The 24,465-nt window shown below is 41.0% G+C and overlaps 1 protein-coding gene and 1 long non-coding RNA gene across 2 annotated transcripts; one reads left to right on the top strand and one right to left on the bottom strand.

The window, feature by feature from the left end:
- The first annotated feature begins 1,832 nt into the window (after positions 1 to 1,832).
- On the top strand, positions 1,833 to 24,465 carry LOC146457251 (ATP-dependent RNA helicase DDX24-like). Its single transcript, XM_085092022.1, has 15 exons — positions 1,833 to 1,910; positions 5,932 to 6,156; positions 6,570 to 6,680; positions 6,799 to 6,923; positions 8,492 to 8,532; positions 9,077 to 9,190; positions 17,503 to 17,624; positions 18,370 to 18,539; positions 19,132 to 19,243; positions 19,588 to 19,702; positions 19,938 to 20,037; positions 20,856 to 20,933; positions 21,650 to 21,714; positions 22,723 to 22,821; positions 23,366 to 24,465. Exons 1-15 carry the CDS (start codon positions 1,833 to 1,835, stop codon positions 23,455 to 23,457), a joined length of 1,647 nt encoding a protein of 548 aa, XP_084948148.1. The 3' UTR covers positions 23,458 to 24,465.
- LOC146457252 (uncharacterized) lies at positions 10,396 to 10,631 on the bottom strand. The gene is made up of 2 exons (XR_014858534.1): positions 10,522 to 10,631; positions 10,396 to 10,485 (listed from the first exon to the last, which is right to left on the bottom strand). It is a non-coding gene; the product is annotated as an uncharacterized LOC146457252 (long non-coding RNA).

The following is a 24,465-nucleotide window of genomic DNA, read 5'->3' as shown; positions in this document are numbered from 1 at the left end:
AGATGGAATTTACACTTCACTGCAGATGCCAATAGTAATAAAAACGCTGAAAGCCCAAAGCAATGAGGAGCTATACTTGCGGTACTTACGATAAAGAAAACTCAGCTTTAAATCTCTCTTTACACTAACTGAAGCGAATAGGGCGACCTCACTACCTGCAAAGTTTTCAGCTGCTGGCTAGGAAACGTTACAATAGTATCACTTTTACATGTAATTTAATTAATTTTTCTGCAAAATTCCCAAAAATCTGGGTCGGCCGGATGACGGTAATTGAAACACGCTTTCCTTGCCGCCATATATGTGATATCGACATCGAGATTTGCCGAAGCTCAAGTTTATGAGCTACAAAACTGTTTGATTGTGTCCTTCACAGCTTGTTGTCCGTCTGGGATTTTCCAACTGTTAAGAAGCGGGTTTAGGGACGAGCTTGAATGCATCAGAGTTATGGCAAAAAACCAAGTGATTTGAGAGGTTTTGTTTGACAATCCAAACACGAATTTTTTGAAAAACGCAATGCCAAAAGGAAGATAGCAGACAGCTAGTGACAACTGTATCCACGCTATGCTAGCAACCGTCTTCTTGTATCGTGTTATGTTCAGTGGACTTTCTCCGGCTCCGTTTGGTTGTCCTTGGTCCACGAGGCTGTGTACTTGAGCTTGATGTTGCCGTAATTTAATGTAGATCTTGATGTAACAGAAAACGGATATGATAGCTGAAAGTGTGTAAACGCCAACGGCAAAAGCCAAGCTGTATAACTTGTCGCTGAAGAAAACGTACAAGAATCCAATGACAACACTAAGCAATAAACAACAAACTATAGCTGCCCCAATTCGCCTTAAAGTTACAACATGTCTGTATCGAAGCCCCAATAAAAGAGCGAGAAGCCTGTCCATACTTATGGCCGTCGATATTAAAGCTGATGACATGCCAAAACCAAAACCCAAACCACCAGTTATGTCAGGAACGCATTGAAACGTCTTCATATTTACCGCTATTATGTAAGGCAAGTAAAATATGGCTCGCAGTGGCAGGGAAACAAGTCCAACGAAGAGATCACTGACTGCCAGGCATTGAAACAACAATTTTGTTGGCCGGTGAAGAGAAGTCACTTTGTGAAGAGCGACTAGGATTAGACCATTGCCCAGGGATGCAACGACGGACAGAAATATATTTAAAGCGACAAAAACCGTGGCCATGTCCACTGATAATGTGCCGTTTTGGTAAATCTGCAAAGTATATTCATCTGCTGTAAAATTTTCCATTCTTGTGACTTTCGTGGAAATTGTGCTCCCACTTTAATACAATTGTGTAGATGGGAATATTGTCAGCAGCCTCGTTAGTTGTCATTTATGAGTATTATATTTTCGCAAACTCGACCACCTCCTTTTCGGGCTAATTTCTGGGCATTTTTCAAGACAAACATAATTTACATGTCAGTGTCATGGAAAATTAAACTTCTAGAACTTCCTTGATAGAACAGCCGTCTAGAACCGCGGCAGTCATTCAGCCGTCCGCACCTAAAGAACATTCTGGAATGTTTTGTTTAGGTAATAACCCTGGTTTAGAAACCGAACTGACAAGAAAGCTCGTCCATACAGAAAGGTGTAAATCTGAAGAAGCATCGTGTAGTAATTTGTGGAATCAACGTTGTGGAAATAATTAAACCGCTCGTTTCTTTCACTGGGGATCCCAATTTAACAAGAGCTTCGCTACCCTGAGAAAATGCCGTCGGAGCTATGTCCATTCGTCCACCCAAACGATCCCACAGTCCATTACTCATACCAGGCTTCTCACGGTTGCGGGAGTGAAGAATTATTTTATGTCAACTCTCGATGGTCGTCTATTGTGTTCCAGACGGCATCAGCGATCCCACGCATGTTGCAGTATTTGCCGTCAGTTTTAACAGCTCTGTAAGTTACAAGGTATAATTGTTAATTATAATCGAGTTCACATAATTCACCATTCGAAAACAATGTTTCTGGAAAATTCACAGAGATTTTATTCATTGTGCGGAGACGTGTGGAGCATATAGGCCTGTCTCTAAAACACAGTTGTTGGGTAGATGTTATCACTGACTACCTCACTGGTTGTCATTTATAACTATATTTACAAATCTGACCTTTAAAGGACCCTAGTCAGCCTCCGCCATTTTCGATCCTATCGAAATAATTGATATTGCATGGTGAAGTGAAATCTTATTGCTTTACTGCAAATTGTGTTCCTGAAAGTATGTTTCATTATCTATAGTAGTTTCACAGTGATTTCGTTCATGTTGACATGCTCTGAATAAAATAGAATAGCCACACTCTCGCATATAAACAAAAACAAAGGTGTGGCTGACTAGGGCCCTTTAAGGAACAGTTCGGGGACCGGTTTGCCGGACAGCTCCTTCAATTTTTGTCGGAATTCAGTTAATCCTTTAGCGGCCCAGACACAGCTGTGTTCTAGTCGTTAACTGCCACGAACATCACACAAATTGAGATAGTTAATATATAAGACACTTCATATATTTTAAATATATGATATTTCATTATATTCCACTTACAAATATGTATCGACAAAACTGCACCTGACGGTAATTTTTTTGGATTACTCAAAAATGCACGACAACATGTAAAAGTTTACAAGAGCTGAAACAGTATAGGATTCATTATGAACTGCTTTAATTCTTGCAAATAATCGTTCAGACATTCCATTAGTGGAATGCGTAAGCATGTCCCGTGAATTAACTAGTGGTTACGTTAAATTGAACCAATCATGTGCCTCGCCGGCCAAATTGTTGTATAACCTAACCGGATGAGGGGCGTATTCTTCATGTTAAGGTTAGGGTGACTATATGGCGGGTTAAAGTAAGGATTATGTGGGTGACTATATGGCACCTTAACATGAATTACTTGCCATGAGGTTTACAATGATAAGTAGAACAGTTGGCTTTGGAGGGGATTGTGATTGCTGTTAAGAAAACTAAGAGAACGTGATGCTAGAAGAAACGTAAAAAAAAAAATGTTTTGATTTGTTGAAGAAAGCTTTTCTTAGGAGGCGAGCTCTCTCCAAACACCAAACAAAATTTTGATTTATCAACAGACAAGCTGAAAAAATAGCTTGATGATTGTAATGGGTTCCTATTATTTTTAACAAATTCTCTTATCTTGTCCCCATACTTTCCTTATAAAAGTTCTGGGGAGAAATTATTAAAATGTCACGAAAATTTCCCTTGGGTGATCATATTCTTAATTCTCATCACCTCTGGGTTTGAATAAGCATTGATTTCACAGGAGGGAGAGATTTGGTGTTAATCACTGTTACAGAAAAAGCGTCATTCCAAATAGAAAGTTTTGTTTTCTTTGGGTTTACTTTTAGCAGCGGAAAAGTTGGAACGAGAGCAAAGAATTGTTCTTGTCCGAAGAAACCCGTGGCCAACAAGGCAATAGTTCTTTAAAAAGACGACGGAAACAAATGCAATGCAGGGCAGTCGAGTCAACCAATGCCCTCCATTTCAAATAGCAAGCAAACTCTGCCCGTTTCACGCAAAGTTGGTCTTCCTCCATGGTTCCAAAAAATTATCGCGCGATGAAAGTTTTGTTGACCTCAAGATCAAAGAGTGAAAGTTTATGTTTTGACGTCAAAATGTCTTGGAGGAAGAACTCAAGGACTTCTCAAGATCAAGACTGTCCGGATAAAACAGTGACCCCTTCAAGAGTTCCTGTACTTAGAAAAGATTTTTTTGGGTACTTAAAGGGGCACTGTCACGATGATTTTGCTGTATTTTGGTCAAAACTGGTCGAACATTTGACAAAGAACCTCTTTTATAACATACCATCGATAAATTCCTGTAGAAATTAACTTTTGAACAATATTGTTCCGTGACCGTGTTTTTGTCATTCGCACCTTACGACTCTCATATGTTTGTAAACACACACAAGTTTAAAATTTCTGAAATAATTCTACCAAACACCAAAGACTATTTTCCCGTATTCTCCATTTGTTAGCGTTTATTTAGCGACTAGAATTATTACTATAGGTGCAAAATTGACACAGTTTTGAATTTCTAAACAAACCAACGAAATTTAAAACTGGCGTGCTCAGCCAATGAGGAAAGAATATTTTCGCGCCTTGACCAATCAGAAGTTAGTAATTTTGCCCTCAGAGAAAGGAAAATTAAGAAAAATTGCCCTCTGTTACAACAAATCAGCTTTCATAAAAATTTGCCCTCTGTATTACACTGTTATTGTTGATGAGTAGTTTGCTGCATATATGCACTAAAAATATATCATAACTGCAGAAAGGATGAGGAACTGGTAAGGTTATTACGTTCATTCGCTAAGCAGATTTCTATTAATGCTATGAGAAAAAATTGGAGCTCCGCTTTTCGCTTTGGCTAAATATATATATTATAATTATTCTTATACAAGTATGCTTTCATCCAATGTCTGCAACATAAATGGCCTTTCCTCATCCCATTCACAGAGAGTATTTCCTTTGCCAGAACTCCTCTCTTCCTCTGGCATGATTGTCTGTAGTTTTCTCTGAGTGCTTGTTGCTAATTTTCAGTGCAAGTCATGTACCCTTGTATTGCCTAGTTTCTAGGCTTCTCTGTCTTTCATCTTTGTCAATCTGTTTGGCTCAAGTGGTCCAGCTTTTTGCCTCAGTTACGTAACTGAAATGAAATGATCATGACTGCCTGGTGGTAGCTAGGCCATACAGGGATTGGGCAACCCTTGTATCTCAGTTTTGTTTCTTAGTTTTAGACGCCATCATTGTATGAATATAAAAGGACGACTATATCTGTCTACCGTAAGCTAAGAACACCTTATTATATTCTACCATACATGTAAAGTATAAGTACGTACTAAGTAATTTTACTTTAAGTGGAACTTCACTTCGCTTAATGCCTCTTTACAGGAAGCTCGCTATTTTAAAGCCCATGTACACTCTTAAAGTCGGATTTAAGAGTTTGATTTGTACTGTAATATGTCTTTAATCTTGTGGATTTTAGAAATAATGGCAGATGAAAGTGCCTGGGAAGGTCTTGGGGTTCCAAAAGAGATATTACAGAGTCTCTGAGTGAACAGGGATTCACAAGCCCTTAACTCCAATACAGACACTGTCACTACCACCAGCAATATTCCACCACAGAGACATCAGAGAGCTGCATAAATTGTATGTTAGACACTTTTTTAGTTTTATATTTTGTTTTTGGCTTTATTTTCTCTGTGGAAGTACGGTAAGACTTGTTATGACATCTTCCCTTAACCCCCGATCAAACGATGCGGTGTACATAAGTCAATGCAAACGTTTATGGCCGCTTGTGTCACACAATGTCATATTTGGTTACCCACCACAATTTGAGGCAGGAAATCCCCGTTATTCATAACTTAAGTGTAGAGTGTAGATGTACGTAGAGGTAAATAAACATGGCACATTTGTGGGTTAACGTTTGCCCAGTTGGTAGAGCGCAAGATTGCTGAGCAGGCTGCACCTTCAGACAACTACTTGAGCTGGTTGTGCTGAACTTTTCTTTGTTCAGATGATCGTATATTGTTGGGTGACAGTAAGCCATTGCCCTTGCTTCCTACAAACTGCTACAAATTACATGTAATAGGGGATATCAGAATTCAAAGAAAATACAGCTGTACATGTACATGAAACTGGCAACAAGTACAGGAAAACATATGTGGGCAAGTCACGATTGGTTTTGGTCAAGTGCCTTTCACTGGTTGACAAAGTGGTGCAAGTTTTCTAAACCAGTCTTGGACTGTAGTAAAGCAGAACCAAAGTAAACGTGAAATTACTTCCAACACTCAATAATTGAGCTCTATTTAACATGTGGTCTTCCCTTTTGTTAGGGATTGTGTGAGTAACAGTTACTCACACAGTAAAAAAATTATTTTTTATTCAATTTACTGTCGTCTACTTCTTGTTGTCTGACAGGGATCAGGTAAAACTCTTGCATTTGGGATTCCAATTCTCACGCACATCCTGCAGCAAAAGGCTAGCCAAGAATCTAAAGGAGAGAAAGAGATATCCACTAACAACAACTTGGGCAGTGACAAGATCAAAAGACCTCTCTTGGCTCTGATTATGAAACCAACAAGAGAATTAGCCCTGCAAATAAGAACTCACCTCCAGCAAGCTGCAAAGCACACTTCATTAGAGGTAAAGGCCTGATCAGAAATACTGTACCCTGTTTTCCAAGCTGCCGTCAGTACTTCTTCTACTTCAATCACCAGAACTCGGAACACTCTCTGGGCATGTCTGTCAAAAATTATCGTAAAGGAAACTGATATCCTGAGAAGGACGTTCAGAGAGGCCATCGAGATACAGTGCCAGGGTCTCACTTTCAATCAAGACAGGGATTACGAACTACCAGTGGGCTTTTTGGACATTTTGTCATGTGACTCACACCCCCTCAAGTCTCATAACTTGAATTAACATTTCACTTGAAAAAGATTCAGCGAAGGAATCGAAAGCTTGTAACACTTTAATCTTTTTGTATCCGCAAGGCTTATTTTATTATTGTTATTTTTTTAATATTATATTAATAATATTATCGGAATATGTCCGTGTAGATTGTGGCTGTGGTTGGAGGAATGGCTCCACAGAAGCAACAAAGACTTTTGCGCAAGTGTCCTGAGATCGTAGTGGCCACTCCTGGACGACTGTGGGATCTGATATCAGAGGTGAGTGCTGCGTGTAAATTGCCTGAAAAATGCCTAGTACATGTAGTGCACTGTCCATGAGATACAATACATTTTTAAACCAAAAACAATTTAAACCACAACACATACATCATTGCAGGGAGAGGAACATGTCTGCCAGCTGGATCACCTCAGATTCCTTGTAATTGACGACGCGGACAGAATGGTGGAACAAGGACATTTTCAAGAACTTTCTTCAATCCTAGATCTTATTTATAGGACAAGGTAGGGCAAGAAATTTAATTAACAATAATAACTACTTATATATAATCAAAGATAAGGAAGTGCATTTGTTGATCATCTTGACCCCAGGCTCCCTCTCCTTTGCCAAGTTGGTGATGATGCCATCAGGCCCTGTAAAATCTGCAGGGGATGCCAGATACATGTCCCAAGATCCATTCATTCATTCATTCATTCATTCATTCATTTATTCGTTGATTGACCTATACAATCTCGACTCCAAACGCAATTTGGAATGTGTTTTTTTTTTATGTCTAACACAAGAATGATCATGAGTGCCAGATTTCTACCATGAGATACACTGTAATTGATAAGGGTGCATCCCTTGCCAACTAGCAAACGCTGTTTTAGTATTTATTAAACCCATTTTGAAATCACTGGTGATCCTTGCAATCTGACTGGCTCTCAACAGTGCGATTTATTCCCAAATTGCACCATTTTTTGCTCTAACTCGCATCCTTTCTTTAGCCCATCAAAATGAAAATGAAGTAACAAAAATAGTATGTTAGTATTGGCAATAATACTGTGTGATTTCAAAATAGGTGTAAGAAAGTGGTAATTGAACTTTGTGTTATGCAATATTTCATTTCATTTCATCAATGTTTTGAAGTTTGTGAAGTCTGTTCACTCTCTGTGATTGCAAAATAAGTAATGAGTAGTGTAGTCAATCAAATTACAGTGTTTTGCAATGGTATGCCTGTTAGATGTATATTACATGTAATTGAATATAGGGTCATGAAATGAATGCCGTTTTCTAACTAAAAGGCAAATTTCAAGGAGCCACAGACTTAGAAGTTAGGCCACCCTGCAAAACTTTAGGACACAAATTCATCTTCCAAATTGGCACTCTTGATCCCCAAGGAATCAGTGAACACTTTTTGTTGTTCACATTACTATGCACCCACCAATAACATAGCTCCACTGCACACTATATACTAAACACATACAACCAACATTTCCTTGATTTACTCTGACTGAGGGCTTTAGAACGCTTGAAATGTCAGTGTTCAAATGTCTTTGGGTTGGCCAAATTACCTTCAGTTGTCATCTCTGTTGATAAACTAAACATTTATTTCTACCTGTCTAGTACCTGATAAACAAGAGCCTTGGATAAACTTGTGTCAACTTTACTCTGAGTTTAAAGGGGAAGTATCATGCAAATTTGCTGTCATTTCAAAACCCAAAAACGTTTTTCTGTAAGCAGAAACAAAGAAATAATTGTCAAGTTTGTTATAAATTATCACCCTAGTGCAATAAAACTGTCGATTAGTGCCTCTGGCCAGAGATAGACTAGGTCGGTATGGATTGAAACTTGAAAAATGTTAGGCTAATGTTTTTCAAGTTCTCGCATTATTGTTTCCAAAATGCGCTAGAACAGATCACGAGTTGTTCCTTTCGAGAATTGAGTTGATTTCTTTCCTCTCGTCATTCTAGAATTATTTGGCAGCTGATTGAAGGTCTTATTTCATAATCTTAACAAAAGATATTAAAAACCCCATGATACTTCCCCTTTAATGTACATTGTAACTCTTAATTTTCATTTGTCCATACAGTGGTAGTAGAGAGCACCAAGAGGATGACCAACCAATCACAAGTAAAGTTGTTTTTGCCGTCATTTTGCATACAATTATGTGCAAAAGAGTTCTGAAGTGATGACTTCCCAAGATTTAAATTTATGAAATTGGGAGATTTACTTCAAGATATTCAGAACGGGCATGATGAAAAATGTCTGCTCTCCAAATATCAGCATCTTCTTGCAATTTGGAGGTGAGATATTAGCACTGTGGTACTTTGATGACTCCATACAAGTTCTAAACAAAATTAAAAGGATTTGTATGGTGTCATCAGAACATAACAGTGTTAATGTCTCATATCATCCCCAAATTGCAATAAGATGCCTATTTGCCATGATCATGCTCTTTCCAATCATCTTAATGAATCCCATAATTTCAAAAATTCAAATATTATTTTGTGACATCACACTTGAGTACTCTATATAGGGTGATTCCATTGCTGTAGTGTAAACCAAAACACACCTGATTAATCTAAGTAATTCTGGTCTTTGTTCCATTTCTTGTTCATGATTGTACATGATGATTATAAATGCCTAACACCATTTCAATCTTTGTCCCATAAAGATACTGCTGCCAAGAAAACGCTGCAGAAGTTTATCTCCTCTGCGACCTTGACTCTTCCCAAATCATTCAAGAAAAAAGGAAAAGAAAAGAGTGTCACAAGAGGAGAAGCCTTGGGTAATTCCTTGTTTAAGCCCCAGTATCAACATGTACAATCTCCTTACTGGTCTTCATATATTCCTTTTAGTGCTAGTTGGGAGAACTTGTTTTAACATCAAGACATTGTATCTTTGGTGATCATTTCCTTTAGCCGTGCATACAGGTGTATACAGTGTACTTGTTTTTGTAAAGTAAAAAAATAATGTAAAAGTAATTGTATGGCACACAAATCCATGACAAGATGGTCAATGCGCTTTACAGCATGGGGACACTCTCCAGATCGAATTTGAATTTGGAAATGTTGGATTTTGAGGAGACAGGAAAACCGGACTACCAGAGAAAAACCTCTCATAGCAAGGTTGAGAGCCAACAACAAACTCCACCCACACATGACGCCGAGTCCGGGAATCGAACCAGGGCCACATTGGCAGGAGGCGAAAGCTCTTACCACTGCGCCATCCCTGCTCCTCTCAAGTAGTGATATTTAAAAGAATCTTTGGATGCTTCATAATTTTCAGCCTTGTGTGTTATGCTAACTACAGTCGAACCTGTATATAACGGCCCTGTATTAAGCGGCCACCCTCTATTAAGCGGCCAATTTTCAAAGTCCCTATTTTTCGCTCATACAAACGCTGTATTTGTTACCTGTATTAGGCGGCCACCTCTATTAAGCGGCCGCGGCCACCCTGTAGCAGTCCTATGTCTGTCTTTCTTTGTTATTTTTACCTGTATTAAGCGGCCACCCTTGAATGGAAACTAAGCCATATGTTTTTTTATGCGGTATTTTATTGTGTTTAAAATGCGATCCATCGTCACGATAACGAAATAACATGTACAAAGCTACTGTAATCTGATAAGTCGACCGTTTAGTATCGTTAACGTCCAGTTTCAGATGTCCGCAATGTGCTGAAGTGCAGTACCATATCACGAACGCTAAAACAAGTTTGTTTTGAATATGCTTCACTCTTTAGCTAGAAATTCCTCTTTAATTAGCTTGTTCCTCTGTCATGTGATGGAGAATGAAAAATCATCGCCTTTAAAGATCACTGTCAGATGCTATAGAACATGCAGAACAACTACGGGCGTTTGCACAGTACCATGGATAACAGGAATTGTCGCTGGCAGTGTCGAGAGTTAACGACTTGCTCTACAAACAAAAGTTTCAAATGCCGAAGCGCCAAACGCACGTGTCCGACTTTTTTAAGTCGCCGTAATTGTTACTCTATTTCTATTTTAACTTGAAGAATTTTTTTTCTATTGTACTTCTTTTAATTAGCAACATTTCGGTTATAACTCCACTTCGAACGTAACAACTATGAAATGACGGAATGAGTTATTTTATTGTGAACTGTAAGTCATAGAAATACAGTACTGTATGCCGTAGAAGAGTAGAGGACAATTTATTGCACAGTGCTTTTACAGAAAGTTACGTATATTATAGCTGTTACAAGCTGGCACTGTAAGAGAAGGGCTGCGCTACAGGACGCGTGTCGCCGGTTCTTCGTAAGGATTCAACTCCACACAAGGATCTTCAGGCTCAAATCTGATTGACTGTAATATCAACTCGAACGTACCTACACTGTACACAAAGTAAAACTACTTTTCTCGAAAAACGACAACACTCCCGCAATCACATGGTTAGCAGGTCCATGATGCAATGCGTTTAAGTCCCACGTGAACGGTGTCACGCCGTAACGCTATCTGAATCTGTAACACTCCCCCCTGTTGACCAGATTATCCACTACTGAGCTAACTATTTGTTCTGGTCAACACAATCCCAACATAACCGTAAGAAAACTACAACGATACGAAACTAAAGAGTTCCTTGGTTCAAAGTCATGTTAGCAAAGTTCGACACTGAATGTTTAATGTCAGGAGCTTGTCAGTGTTCCTTAGTTCAGATCCTCTAGCCACGTTTTTCTCCTACGGTCAGCTTCTACTGCTGCTGCTCGTCTTGGGCGGCTCTGTCTCGGCTCGGGCTGTTCAGGTCTGGCACAAGGGACTGATGAATCAGGAACAAATCTGGAGATTGCTGCGGGCTCAGCGACCTGGCATCGGATTTCCAAGGGGTAAAGGCGTTGCACCGGACGTCTGATTGTTGTGCATTTTCCTCCCTTGCTTTGGACTCGAACAACAGCTCCTCTGATAGCTCCATCAGCTCCTGCAATGAGATCTTCAACCTTGCCAACCCGCCATTTTCCTCTAGGTTGATCTTCGTCATGAACAATAACTACATCTCCAGTGGACACAGTTCTATCAGTGTTCCCCTCGGTGGCAGCATAACGATGAGAGTTTCGCAGTTCCACGAGATATTCTTCTCTCCATCTTTTCCAAAAGTGGTTCATACCATTGCTCAGATGCTGCATTCTTCTATCTAAATCTTGTGGCTGAATGTCTGGGTTGTAGTCCGGGGTTTCACTAGTATTGCTGTCAGGAACACTCATCAGACGCCGTCCACACAGTAAGTGCGATGGCGTGATCGGTTCTTCAAGGTCTTCGCTTGACACGTATGAAAGAGGTCTGCAGTTTAGTATCATCTCAACTTCCACAACTACAGTCGACAATTCTTCATAGGTAAGTCTTGCTCCTCCGATAGTCTTCTTCAGACACCTCTTCACTGATCTCACAAGTCTCTCAAATATTCCACCCCACCAGGGTGCTTTCTCAAGGTTGAATGTCCACTTCATCTGTTCCTTGGCGAAGTGCTGCTTTACTCCTGGGTCATTCAACACCTTTGCGACTTCTCGTGCTGCAGGTTTAAAGGTACTACCATTGTCGGACACCACCAACGACGGTCGTCCACGTCGGGCGGTAAATCTTCTAAAGCTTCTCAAGAATGCGTTAGCCGTCAGACCTGGCACAAGATCCAAATGGATAGCTCTCGTGACACAACATGTGTAAAGGCAGATCCACACTTTCTGTTGAGGACTGTTGCAATTTGAATTCTTCACGTAGAGTGGACCGGCAAAGTCAAGTCCGACATAGGTAAACGGTGGCTCCTCCTTTACTCTGAACTCTGGGAGTGGCGGGGCCGGTGGAGCTTGGTAAGGTCCTCCTTCCAGTTTGCGGCATACGACACATCGATGCAATAGCTTTCTCACGAACTGCCTGCCTTGAACGATCCAGAACCTGTCTCTCAATTCAGTAAGGGTAGACTTGACACCACTATGCATGACTCGCTTGTGGCTGTCTCGTACAATGAGGGATGTGAGATAGTGGCTCTTGTCCAACAGGATAGGTTGCTTAATCGACGTGGGTAGCTGCGCATTGGCTAAACGTCCCATACATCTCATGATACCTTGTCCATCGACGAATAGGCCAAACTGCTGTTTCCAAATTTCAAACTTAGGATTCTTGCTCAGCGATCTCTGTATTTCCTTGATCCAGAGGGTTTCTGCTAATGCAATGTCTTGGCTAGTTAATCGTACTTGTGGTGGAACCTCCTTCCGCAACTTCGACTTCATAATGTTTGCAAACTTGAGAACTAGGGCAGTGACCCTTAATAGTCGCGGTAGTTCACTGTAATCTTCACATCTGATTATCTGGGCTATACCAACGGCCTCAGCTGCAGCTAGTAGTGAAGACGAGGCTTCAATCTGCAACTTCTCCTTGTCTCCAACCTTCATTTCTTCTAGACATTCTCCTGGAAGCTGCGCACTATCAAACTCTTCTTCACTCGTTTCTTCATACTCGATGAGCCATTTTGGTCCGTCAATCCACAAGGCACACTCTGACATTTCTGAAGGGCTCATTCCTCTTGACGGAACATCAGCTGGATTGTTCTTTCCACGGCAATGCTTCCACTTGGTTGCCGGAACAAGTTGTCGAATCTCGTTCACGCGGTGCTGGACGAATTGTTTCCACTCTCTTTCTTCACCTTTGATCCAACACAGTGTTACTCTTGAATCTGTCCAGCAGGTCATTTCCGCAATTCCCACTTCAGGCTCTAAGGCTTCACAGACGTGTGTACTCAGTCTTGCCAGTACTAAGGCGGCAAGAAGTTCTAATCTTGGGATTGACTTGTGTTTCACGGGTGCGACTCTGGACTTCGATGCAACGAACTTCAGGTAACTTCCATTGGTTGTTGTGATGTGCAGGTAAATTACTGCTGCGTAGGCTTTGCAGGATGCGTCACCGAACCCATGGAGGCTACAACTGACAATTCTTTCGGAGACGACTTGGAAATAGCATCTTAGTAGTGTAAATGAACTCATGTTTTGCAAACCAGTTACTAGTTTCTGCCACCACTTCAATAACTCTCCTTCTAGGCGGTCGTCCCAACCAATCTTGCGCTTGCAGAGTTCTTGAAAGAACAACTTGAATTGCAGAATTACAGGTGACAGGAACCCCAGTGGATCATAGAACTTTGTTGCAATGCTGACGACGTTTCTCTTCGTCGGTTCAATGTCTCTTGCAAGGCTTGCTATCTCTTTCATTTCAAACACAAATGTATCATTCACATAGTTCCAGCGCACTCCAAGCACCTTCTGCTCTGTACTAGTTGTATCCTCTACAGCTCCAAGTGTGCTCTTGGCATAGGTCTTGTCTTCTTCGGTCACATCCTGTTCAGTGACGTCTTGAGATGATTGCATGCGTTCAGGTTCAACGATGTTCTCAGATGTGACTGGGTTTGACATTCTTGATTCATTGCATTGGATTCTCTCCCTAAGTTCAGCGGAGTTTGACACAAATTTTCTCAAGTTAAATCCTCCTTCAGCGAGTCTGACCTTGGACTTCAAGTAGAGTTCGTAGCCGGCGTCACTCTCAGGGGCTCCAGAACTCAAGTCATCCACATAAATGGCGCGAAGAAATCTTTCCACGAATTCTGGATCTTCATCCTTGTACCTCTCAATGTGATACTTCAAGGTCGCATTCAACAAGAAAGGACTGGAAGAAACTCCGAAGACCACTCTTGTAAATCTAAGTATCACAATCTCAGGGGAATTCTTCTGTACGTCGTCCACCCATAGTAATTGCAACACATCTCTGTCCTCCTTTGCCATGCCGACCATAAGGAACGCCTTTTCCACATCACCAGTCAGAGCTACTCGATTCGCTCGAAATCTCAGGAGTATGTCAAAAATGTTTTCTGCAAGGGGTGGTCCTGCGTACAGACAATCATTCAGTGATGCACCTTCAGTTCTGGCAGAAGCATCGTATACAACTCTGAGCTTAGTTGTCGCTTTGTCCCTCCGTATGACTGCATGGTGCGGGATGTAGTGAATTTTGCCAACGTCTCCATCTTCAGGCTTCTCTACGATTTCGACTATGCCTTTGCTTAGCTGCTCTCTGATAACTGAATCATACTCTCTTAAGACCTCAGGATCTTGGCGTAGACGTTTGAGTAGGTTGGTCAACCGCTTCACACTCAGATCATAATTGTCCGGGAGGATTGGATGCGGTGTCTTCCATGGCAGATGGACTTCGTACCTCTGATTCTCGAAGGATATCTTCTCCTCAAACTCTTCATACAAGGATTTCGGCTTTATGCCTAGTGACTCCAGTTCCCAGAATGTTCTTAGGTTTCCGTCAAGACTTTCATTCGTAACATCAATAGGCTTCACTGCACTCTTTAGAACATGTGTTGTCACGAGGTTGTTCTGCTGCCTCTCATCTTGTGTTGCTCCATTAACTGGGCCTGACAAAACCCATCCAAGCTTAGTGTGAATTGCCGTTGGGCCATCCTCCCCCCGTATCACTCTTCCAGAGACAAGATGCCAATGGTGGTCTGATCCGACAAGGATGTCCACAGCAACATCATTATCACCGGTACAGTGGTCAGCAAGATTGAGACCTTTAAGATGGGCGTACGTGTTGCCGGCCTTTGCAACGTACTGTCTCTGTAGGGGATCACATATGAGTGGTACCACGAAGGCAGACAGCTGAACTTCCTCACCATTCTCAGCAGCAACACAAAGTTGAACAACGTCTACAGATTGGGTGTGTTCATCCGATGATCCAAAGGTTTTAATTGCAATTGTCTGTTTCCTTTCAGTTGGCAAGTTCAGTTGTTCCCTCACTCTTGTTGTCACGTAAGACCTCTGACTACCGCTGTCTAGGATAAGTCTGGCTACGCACTGTCCTGGTTGACCAGGCTTCGAGACTACTGCCGTAGCTGTCTGGAGAAGAATGGGCGTTGATGTTCCAACATACAATGCTGTAGGATTCTCATTTGTATCGTTTGGCACTCTCCAAGAGGTCTGCTCATGGTTGGCAGTCGGAGGGGCATTTTTAACAGAGTGGGCCCCAGTTCCTTCACTGATACCAGAGGTACAAATACTGACGTGGTGACGACCACTACACTTAAAACACTTGATATTCGAAGGACAATTGCGACTAATGTGACCTCTTCTTAGACAGACGAAACATCTTCCATGCTTTTTCAGAATCTCCTTTCGGGCAGCAACATTGGTCACAGTAGTGCAGGAGTTAGAGGCATGATTCATCCTGCAATAGGTGCAAGTGGGTCCTGTGGCTTTCGTGAGAAGTGCTGTAGTGGTGGGCTTCATCCTGGGTTGGTCTCTTTTGAACGATTTTACTTCACTTGTCGATTGAGCAACGTCACGAACAGCTGCGCGTTCCCTGGCCTCCAATTCATTCTCAAACACGTGCAAAATCTGATCTAGCTGCCACTCCTCATCCTTCACTTCTCTGCTGATGACTAGACGCAAGTCGCTTGGGAGCTTGTTCATGATAATGGAGGAAAGAAGGGTTCCATATGAGTCTGAAGGGACCCCCAACGATTTTAGACTTCTGACATGCGCCTCTAAGGTATCATAAAGGTGTCTCAGCTTATCAATGTTTTGGCTTGAATTGACCGGGTTAATACTGAGAAGAATGTCCATGTGTCTGCTTATGATTTGTTGCTTATTGCCAAATCTCTTCTTTAAAATGGCAACAGCTTCTTCGTAGTTGGTGGCAGTAAGGGACAATCCAGAAATGGCATCACTGGCTGGTTTCATAAGGAGTGAATTCAGGTAATTGAATTTATCAATAGCCGCTAGCTTCATATTGTTGTGGATTGATGACTCGAATGCATCCCCGAAGGTTCGCCAGTTACTTATCTCCCCATCAAATTTCTTCAAATCGAGTTTAGGTAATTTAACTTGGGAGGCAGAAGGTGATGGTGTACATGAACTTGCAGTAGGATTTGGAGATTCAACAGTGACATTTGAGGGTTCAGAATTACCAGAAGCACTTACAGTAGGATTAGGAGATTCAACAGTGACATTTGAGGGTTCAGAATTACCAGAAGCACTTGCAGTAGGATTAGGAGATTCAACAGTGACATTAGAGGGTTCAGAATTACCAGAAGCAACTTCCGTAGATACAGAAATGTGAGGGCTTACCGGTGTCTCGTGTTGTTCTGGTGTGTCCATGTTCTTCGCGGGGGGTCTAAATGTTTCCAGAAAATTATCGATTCTTGATATGCTGAGCTGTATTAATTCGCTTACGAGATCTGCTTCTCGAATCTCGTTCTCAATTTCTTCGTCTTCCACGATCGACAGGATGTCTTCGTCTAGACCTTTCAGAGTTTCCGATTTAGAACGAAGTGATTATCTTTGCTGGCGAAGCTTCGACACGTGTAGAGCTTGCTTGCTCTGATCCAATTCATCGCTGATCGGGACATCCAATTGCTCATTGACTGTATAGGCGATTCGTTTCACGGTTGTTCGATGTCCTTCACGAGTTGCTTTCTTCCTTGCAAGGTTTTTGACTTTTGGTGGCATCGCTCAATGACTTCAGTCAAAACAAAGATCGAAGAATCCACAGTGTGCAGCGTAAAAACAAGTATTATCGGCTCCGGCTCGAAGTGACCATGTAAGAGAAGGGCTGCGCTACAGGACGCTTGTCGCCGGTTCTTCGTAAGGATTCAACTCCACACAAGGATCTTTAGGCTCAAATCTGATTGACTGTAATATCAACTCGAACGTACCTACACTGTACACAAAGTAAAACTACTTTTCTCGAAAAACGACAACACTCCCGCAATCACATGGTTAGCAGGTCCATGATGCAATGCGTTTAAGTCCCACGTGAACGGCGTCACGCCGTAACGCTATCTGAATCTGTAACAGGCACTGAACTTTGTTTAAAGTATTGATCGCTTGAAAGAGTGTTGATTGTCCTACTGTTTTCTTTGCCTGAAATGTTTTTGAATGATACGCCATTAAAATTGACATTAGACCACGCCCAGTGAGTATTTTTAGTGATCCTGTATTAAGCGGCCACCTGTATTAAGCGGCCAGTTCCTCAAGTCCCGAGGGTGGCCGTTATATACAGGTTCGACTGTATAGCGTAATCTAATCTCTTTTGGTCTCTGTGTTTAGTACCGTTAATGGACAAAGTTGGACTGCATAAAAACAGTTGTAAAGTGATTGATGTTACAAACAAGAGAGGAACAGTGCAAACGCTAACAGAGACAAAGATTTCTTGCTCCCTTGATGAAAAGGTTTGTTGCTATATCTTTAACATTAGACTTCTACTATTCTTTTTTTTTTTAAGGGATAGTGAAGCGAGCGAAATACATGAGCGAACACAAGAATTTCCTTCTTTGAGGGGACACAACATAAGGTTGAAGAGAAAAATATATAAGCAGGCCATTTTCACTCGGCAGTGGATTTACGTGGTTCGGTCGCTTTACTATCGCTAGGAAAATAACTAGGGGACTATTCATGAATTGTCTTCTTTATCAGCATGTATTAAATTTTTCTGCATTTGCAACATAAAATATTCAGTTGGAGAAATTCCATTCACAGATTGCCTGTCATTCCACCTAGAAAGCGTTCAGTAGGAATCTCAATATTTTAGCAAGCCACTTTCCTTCAAGTTGCATTTAAACAAGAGTCAATTGTTGTTATTAAGTGTCAACAGGGATTTTCTCATTGTTCTCATATATTTCGAATGTCAAAGACTTTTCAAGTGAATGCCCCTCCCCACCCCCCCCCCCCGAAAAAAAAAGAAAGAAATCGACGCTATTAAACTGCAAGTTCTTTTGGAGAGTTTAAATCAACCCTTGTACTGAATTTTTTCATGTACGTGTAGAATGGAAGAGTTAAAATTACGCCATCAGCCTAGAGACTCTTCATTGTGCCTTTGTCGACTTAAGTGTGCTGTTTTCAACAGTCACACACTTACTCCAAGCTCTAGTTCTTGTTTCATCTTAGTTTCTCTTCCTTCCTTCCTTTGCTTTATAGGATCTGTATCTTTACTATTTCCTGTCCCGTTACCCAGGCCGCACGCTGGTGTTTTCCAATACGGTCGACTGTGTTAGGAGACTGGGTTCATTGTTTAGACTGCTAAACTTTGATCCGTGGGTTTTACACGCCAGTATGCAACAAAGACAGAGGTTAAAGAACCTGGACATGTCAGTTTAAATCATGTGTTATACTTAACGTTAAATCTTGTCGAAATCAGTCGAAAAGACGCTTTTTGATAATAATCTGGTTAACGAAAATGATGTATTATTCAGTGAGTGACACAGGCATATTTTTGAAAAAGGAAATCTGAGTGCTCCTATCAGGAGTTGAACCTAAGACCTTCTGACTACTAGTTCGTTTGCTCTACCACTGAGCTACAGGAGACTCGTGGGAGCTAAGGCCATTAAACTAGGTTCATGGAACAAACATCCTGTATATATACTGCTAGGGTTTGAGTGTCCATGTGTGGCATATGCGCAATGGAATAAATGCGATTGTACAATCAATTCAACTGAATCTGCGGCAAAATTAAATTACAGACGTTTAACTGAAATAAATTGCTGCTATTTAATAGCGAGAATTTATTTCAGTGAACACTGACTCTCGCTCGAGGGTGTCCGCAATAAAGGGAGTTGACTGTATAATTATTTTAAGCCTGTTAAATAAGTGAGAATGATGTATTGTTCAGTGAGTGACACAGGTATACTCAGGAAAGTGTTATTCACGTTAATCTTGATTTGTCATTTTCCCGCTTTTCAGGTTCAAGTCAAGTTCTACTGGTTTGCTTCTCGCTACAGATGTGGCCGCGCGGGGTCTGGATATACCAGCAGTTGAGCACGTGATTTACTATCAAGTTCCCAAGGATCCTGACGTATGTTGAAACGTACCAGTAGGAGTGGGGTGGGGTGCGTGATAACCTCAAGATTAGGCAAGGATTGAAACTTCAAAACTGTCCGTTAAGTCACCGACAATTTTTCGGGTGTGTTTTGGACATTTTTCCCACCGACTAACGAGGGTCTACGTTATGGAAGGTCATTTGCTTGTCAGTTAGCCGAAACTTTGTGTCTTTTCAAAATTAATTTTGTGCTTCGAGAAATGGTACTTCGCAGATTCTAACAGAAACTGCTGGAAGACATAAGGCAATAAATAATGGTTCTCATACAGATCTGTAGATTCGATAAATATATTCATTTTCTTACTTTGTTGTTTCTACAGCTGTATATTCATCTCAGTGGTCGTACAGCAAGAGCCAGCAGGGAAGGTTTAAGTGTTGTACTTGTGGGGCCGGAAGAACTGGGATCTTACAAGAAAATCATGAAGACGCTCAACGCAGGGATGGTGTGAGGATTTGTGGTCGAATCGTACCTAAAACGTTTCGCTCCAGACCTGTAGCCCCCAAATAAGAGATATCTCGCCCCTTATAATGGACAGTTAACTCCCAATTTAGAGGGCCTAGCATCATGGGTTGTATTGTCGTTGGGAATCAGAGTTTTTTCTTTGTTCCAACCAAATGTTCGCATTTTCACAAATCTTCATTTGTTTCCTGTTTATTTACATTTTTGTTCCAGGAAACGACCTCGACTCCTTCCCTGTTGACGTAGCTTTCATGTCTTCCATACGAAAAAGAATCTCGCTTGCTAAACAAATTGACAAGGAAGAACACATGTAAGTAAAAGACAATCAGCAAAATTCTGTGGACATGTCGCTGTGACTCTCAAGAACACCGCAGCATAAACATGGAAAACTTCTCATTCATTCATTCGAATAAAATAAAAGTAAATGGCTTCATTTTAAGGGACAGTGTCTCCTATTTTTAGCGTCATTTTGAATAGCGAAAAAACCTATATGTATCGATGGAGACGATAAAATAATGGTTCAACTTTGTTAAAAATAACCCTACTAGTGTACAGGAATTAAAATTAATCATTTTTGTCTACAGATGGATAGGATGGAAATGGATTGCAACTTGAAAAAATTGGCCAGTATTTTCAAGTTCCTCCTGTGAGTTTTGGAGAAATCGCTAAAAACTGTAGTTTATAGTTTATTCTTTGATTCCTTGGATAAATCCTTTCATAATTTCTTTTCGGTGCTCTAAGAGCAATTTCATGTTAAAGAAGTGGTTCTTTGTCATTGCCAAATGTTTTAGCAGTTTTTACCAACATACAGCAAAATCTCCTTAACAATGCGCCTTTAAGTGTCAAGTATTAAGCACTGTAGCGCAAATTGAGGACACTATAAATCAATGAAAAATATACAAACTGAACATAACATTTGTTTAAAATTCCAACTATTAGGAGGCAAAGCAGTTGGCCATTTACAAAGCGTGGTCTTGGATTTGAAAACGGGGCTACCGTGAAACAAATCCAAGTGGTCAGAGCGGGACTTGAACCCGGGCCCTCCCTAATCGCTAGGGCACGAGGACACCTCCCCTCATTTGTGTTTCCTTTTGTTTATTTATTCATTTATCATGTGTTGTTTTGTAGATTTAGACGGAAGAAGTCAGGCAATGACTGGATTCTTGCCTCCGCCAAAGCTATGGACATTGAAGTTGATGAAGATTTGTATCCTTTTGTGAAGTTCAAAAGGGATTATTACAAAGATTTCAAGACAAAGTAGATGTCAATAAAGTGGTTGTTGATTAAATTCTATAGTTCTCCCCACGCGCTGTTCAAAAACTCTTACATTGAGTATGCTCCAATTATTACCAACGAAAGAAACTTTTAGGGCGCGTTTTCTGGGGCCATATTCTGTGTATTCTAAAAAAGGAAACTACACACTGAAAAATCTCTGTTGTATCTGTTGCCCGGTGAGGAAAACATATCCAAATGGCTAAGGTAAACGAGTCGAATTCTTATTAATGTTTTAGAAGAATAATGTAATTGTTTAATATTTCGAGGTATTCTGATTTTGGAATTTCAAAAATGTGTCCCAAAAAACCGCAGCCTTAAATACGTCATTTTGTGACTCGCAGTTCAAACATATGCGTGGCATTTCATGTGTCACTTAAGTTCAATGCAAAATTATTGGCCAATCAGATACAAAGATTTTTAAAGCAAAACTATGTGACCTGTACATGTGACTTCTGCCGGCTGCCCGTCTATTTTCCCGCGCTTGCCGTCGGTTTCATGTTTTCTTTCGTCAGATTTTGGCTTGTGTACTTCCAGTGTTCATAGTTATAGTACAGCTCTTACGAATGAAGTCACCATATCACTGCGGCAACCCCTGGCAGCAAAACTCTTTCTTACTAGTTATTTGCCTTTGACGAGCATTCACACAGGTTAGAAGATCTTGGAGATTCAGGAGAAAGGAAAGAGAGACAGGAAAAGCTGAAGCAAATGAAAGGTATTGAGCATTCCAATAAACAATTTCTGTATTCGTGGTATTGATGTGGATCTAGCAGCTTGCAGTGGAGGCCCTTGCAGGGGAATATATTAAAAATATATATTTGCCTGTGAAGATTCCCTCTGCTTAAGCCAAATGCGCAAACTGGATTCAGTTTAATAACCAGAATACCATTAGAGCGGATTTCAGCTGAGTGTCGAAAGTAATTTCACGTTTGCTTTGGTTTTGCTTTACTTCGCTCTGTGATTGGCCAGCAAAATACGTGCCACGTTCTCAACCAATCAGCAGCAAAATCAAAACCAATCGTGCCTTACTCGCACGCGTTTTCCCGCGGTTGGCGCCAGGTACACGTATTTGCTTCGATTTCTTATTGGTTCATTACGCTGTTTGCGTCTGTGGTGATTGGCCAGAGTAATGACTTTGGTTTTGGTTTTACGACACTCCAATGAGGTCTATTTTGCTTGCAGCTCTAGATAGTTGGCAGTCGCTTTCTGGATAGCCGAGCTGGAGAGCTAAAAGAACGAAGAGAAATTTTGTTGTAGTGTATTACAACTTACTGTTTATACTGCATTGTAACTTAGGTTTAGCGAAAAAACCTTTCGTTTTGCCAGCATGCGATGTCATTATCAAGTCTTGCACAAGAGATGTGAAAATTAGACGCACTAGAAAACAACAGTGAGCTCACCACGCAAATGGCAGCAAAATTGCCTTCTGCGTGGACAAACGCGTGTGGTGTCTCCTTGAGGAGGGGGAGTGGGGGGGGGGGGGATTTCTGCGCACGCTTGTGTATTTCACTCACTCCACTCGCCCTGTGCAAAATAAGAAAACTACTCATAGTCCAAAAAGAAAGCAGCGAGAATTTCAAGTACATTGATAGGTTTCGTCCTCAGGCGCCTCTCAGGTGTTATGCTGACAGCTCGAATGCTGGTTTTGACATTTTACAAACTCACTTATCGCTTTTGTACATGTTATTTTCACGATAGTTTCCTTTAATTTCCTTTTCTTCAGCTGAACTCTCCAGTTTGGTGAAGACGCCATTAATACCTGCTGGCTTTAGCGGAAAGTATCCTACAAAGAGCGGGGCCCTGTTGATGCCTGGGATGAAAGGTACATTACATTACATTACTGTTGTACAATAGAAGCACTGGGCTTCTGTCGTTGAAAGGGAGCTTATTTTCGGGGGGTGGGGTGGGGCTTCTTAATTTTGGAGGGAATTTTGCGTTTTACTATTGGTTGACTTTGGCAATAAAATAGCTTTAGGAGGGTGCCTACTATTGTTACTGTGTATTCGTTCTGCGAATCATGGGATATTCAGGTTTCCTATGGGTGGTGCCTACTAGTACAGGGATATTTTTGCGTGGTTTAAAACTATGAGGAGAAAGCAGAACTTAGCAAGTGCTTTTGGCATCCAAAAAGAAAATTGGGGGTAACCTTGTAATGTCGCACGCAACCTTCAAACGGCAAAATTTGGCACAAAAATACCACCCTGTGCTTTCGCGTCATAACAGTCGATAACCTTATATCGGAGTGGAAGAGTGGGGGTTTTTTACGGAAGGATTTGGGAGCGTTTATTCAGAATTTTACAGTAAATAAACAAGGCGCTTTTTTAAAACAGTTGTTAAAACTGCTTTCTCTCTTTTGCATTAATAAGCTGAGACAAGTTGTGAGGATAGTGGGAAGGTGGCAGTGGAAGAAGTGAAAAGGAAGAAAAGACAAAAGAAGGCCAAAAGATCCACAAGGTGAAAGCGAAATCAGGTGGAGACCAAAAGACGTAAAGCTAAAATGCTATCAATATTATTGGGAGATTAAATGAGTCAGCTGGATTTTCCAAGTGCTTCACCAAATGAACAGTTCGGTAGTTGAAGGCTGGGATGTCAAAGGACAGTTGAATAACATGTGACCGCCTTGAGGATCCACAAGTGCTGTCGCCCACGGGCGGTGGATGATTACGAGAGATTGAAACGTTTAGTGGCGAAACTGTAAGGAAGACTATGCTGTGTAAGCCAGAAACGGGCGCAGGATTACATTAGCAGTTTCAATGATTATTGCCTCTGAAATTAACTGAAGAACAACAGAACGCTGTTTAAAAGGCTTGGTAGTTACGCCGTATTTGCAGATCACTTGCACACGTGAATCCACTGTATTGAAAAAGATGGCGAATGGTACATTTACGGATAATTCTTAGGGTACGAAAACCCTAAAAAAGGAACAGAAAAACTTTAACAACTACAAACCTAGCATACACAATGTTGTTAGTACAGGGACGAATTTCGCAAAAAAAAAGATTTTCTATGTGCCTATTGGCTGTATTTGGTTCACAAGGTATTGTGGTAAAATGCACAACCACCATTTTTTTCCCACACGGTGGATTGACTGACTAGTTCTGAAAACCACAAGAAAGATCAAAATAATCACCGCAATATAGTTTATTCCTAAATATCCTCTTAGCGCATCCTTCCCACTTTCTTTTAGCTTTCAATTGTCTCTTCACCAAACACACCTTTCCCCAGTTACATTCCTCAGCGAACGCCATTTTGAATAGTCCACTTCCAAGATGTTGTGAGCCTAGTTATGAGAGCAAAGCTAAGTGCGAAGCTTTTCATATGGAAATTGGTTTTGTTTGCATACAAATGAAAAATAATTTTCATGACAAAAAATTTGCAATATTAGCCTCACTTTCATAACGAGGTTCAAAGAAACTCGGAAATGGCGTATTATTTGGCGAATAGTCAGGTTAGATTTAAAGTTCGC

This window comes from Pavona decussata, unplaced genomic scaffold (genome assembly GCF_977016875.1).
Source record: "Pavona decussata unplaced genomic scaffold, jaPavDecu1.1 SCAFFOLD_244, whole genome shotgun sequence".
Lineage (NCBI taxonomy): Eukaryota > Metazoa > Cnidaria > Anthozoa > Scleractinia > Agariciidae > Pavona > Pavona decussata.
This window is presented reverse-complemented; position numbering and strand designations above follow the sequence as displayed.

What these genes read in the sequence shown, in the direction of transcription:
- LOC146457251 (XM_085092022.1), top strand. Translation starts at nt 1,833, where the DNA reads ATGGTCGTCTATTGTGTTCCAGACGGCATCAGCGATCCCACGCATGTT. An exon ending in CCGTCAGTTTTAACAGCTCT is followed by an intron (nt 1,911 to 5,931) that starts GTAAGTTACAAG and finishes GTTGTCTGACAG; the next exon opens with GGATCAGGTAAAACTCTTGC. An exon ending in ATTGACAAGGAAGAACACAT is followed by an intron (nt 20,038 to 20,855) that starts GTAAGTAAAAGA and finishes GTTGTTTTGTAG; the next exon opens with ATTTAGACGGAAGAAGTCAG.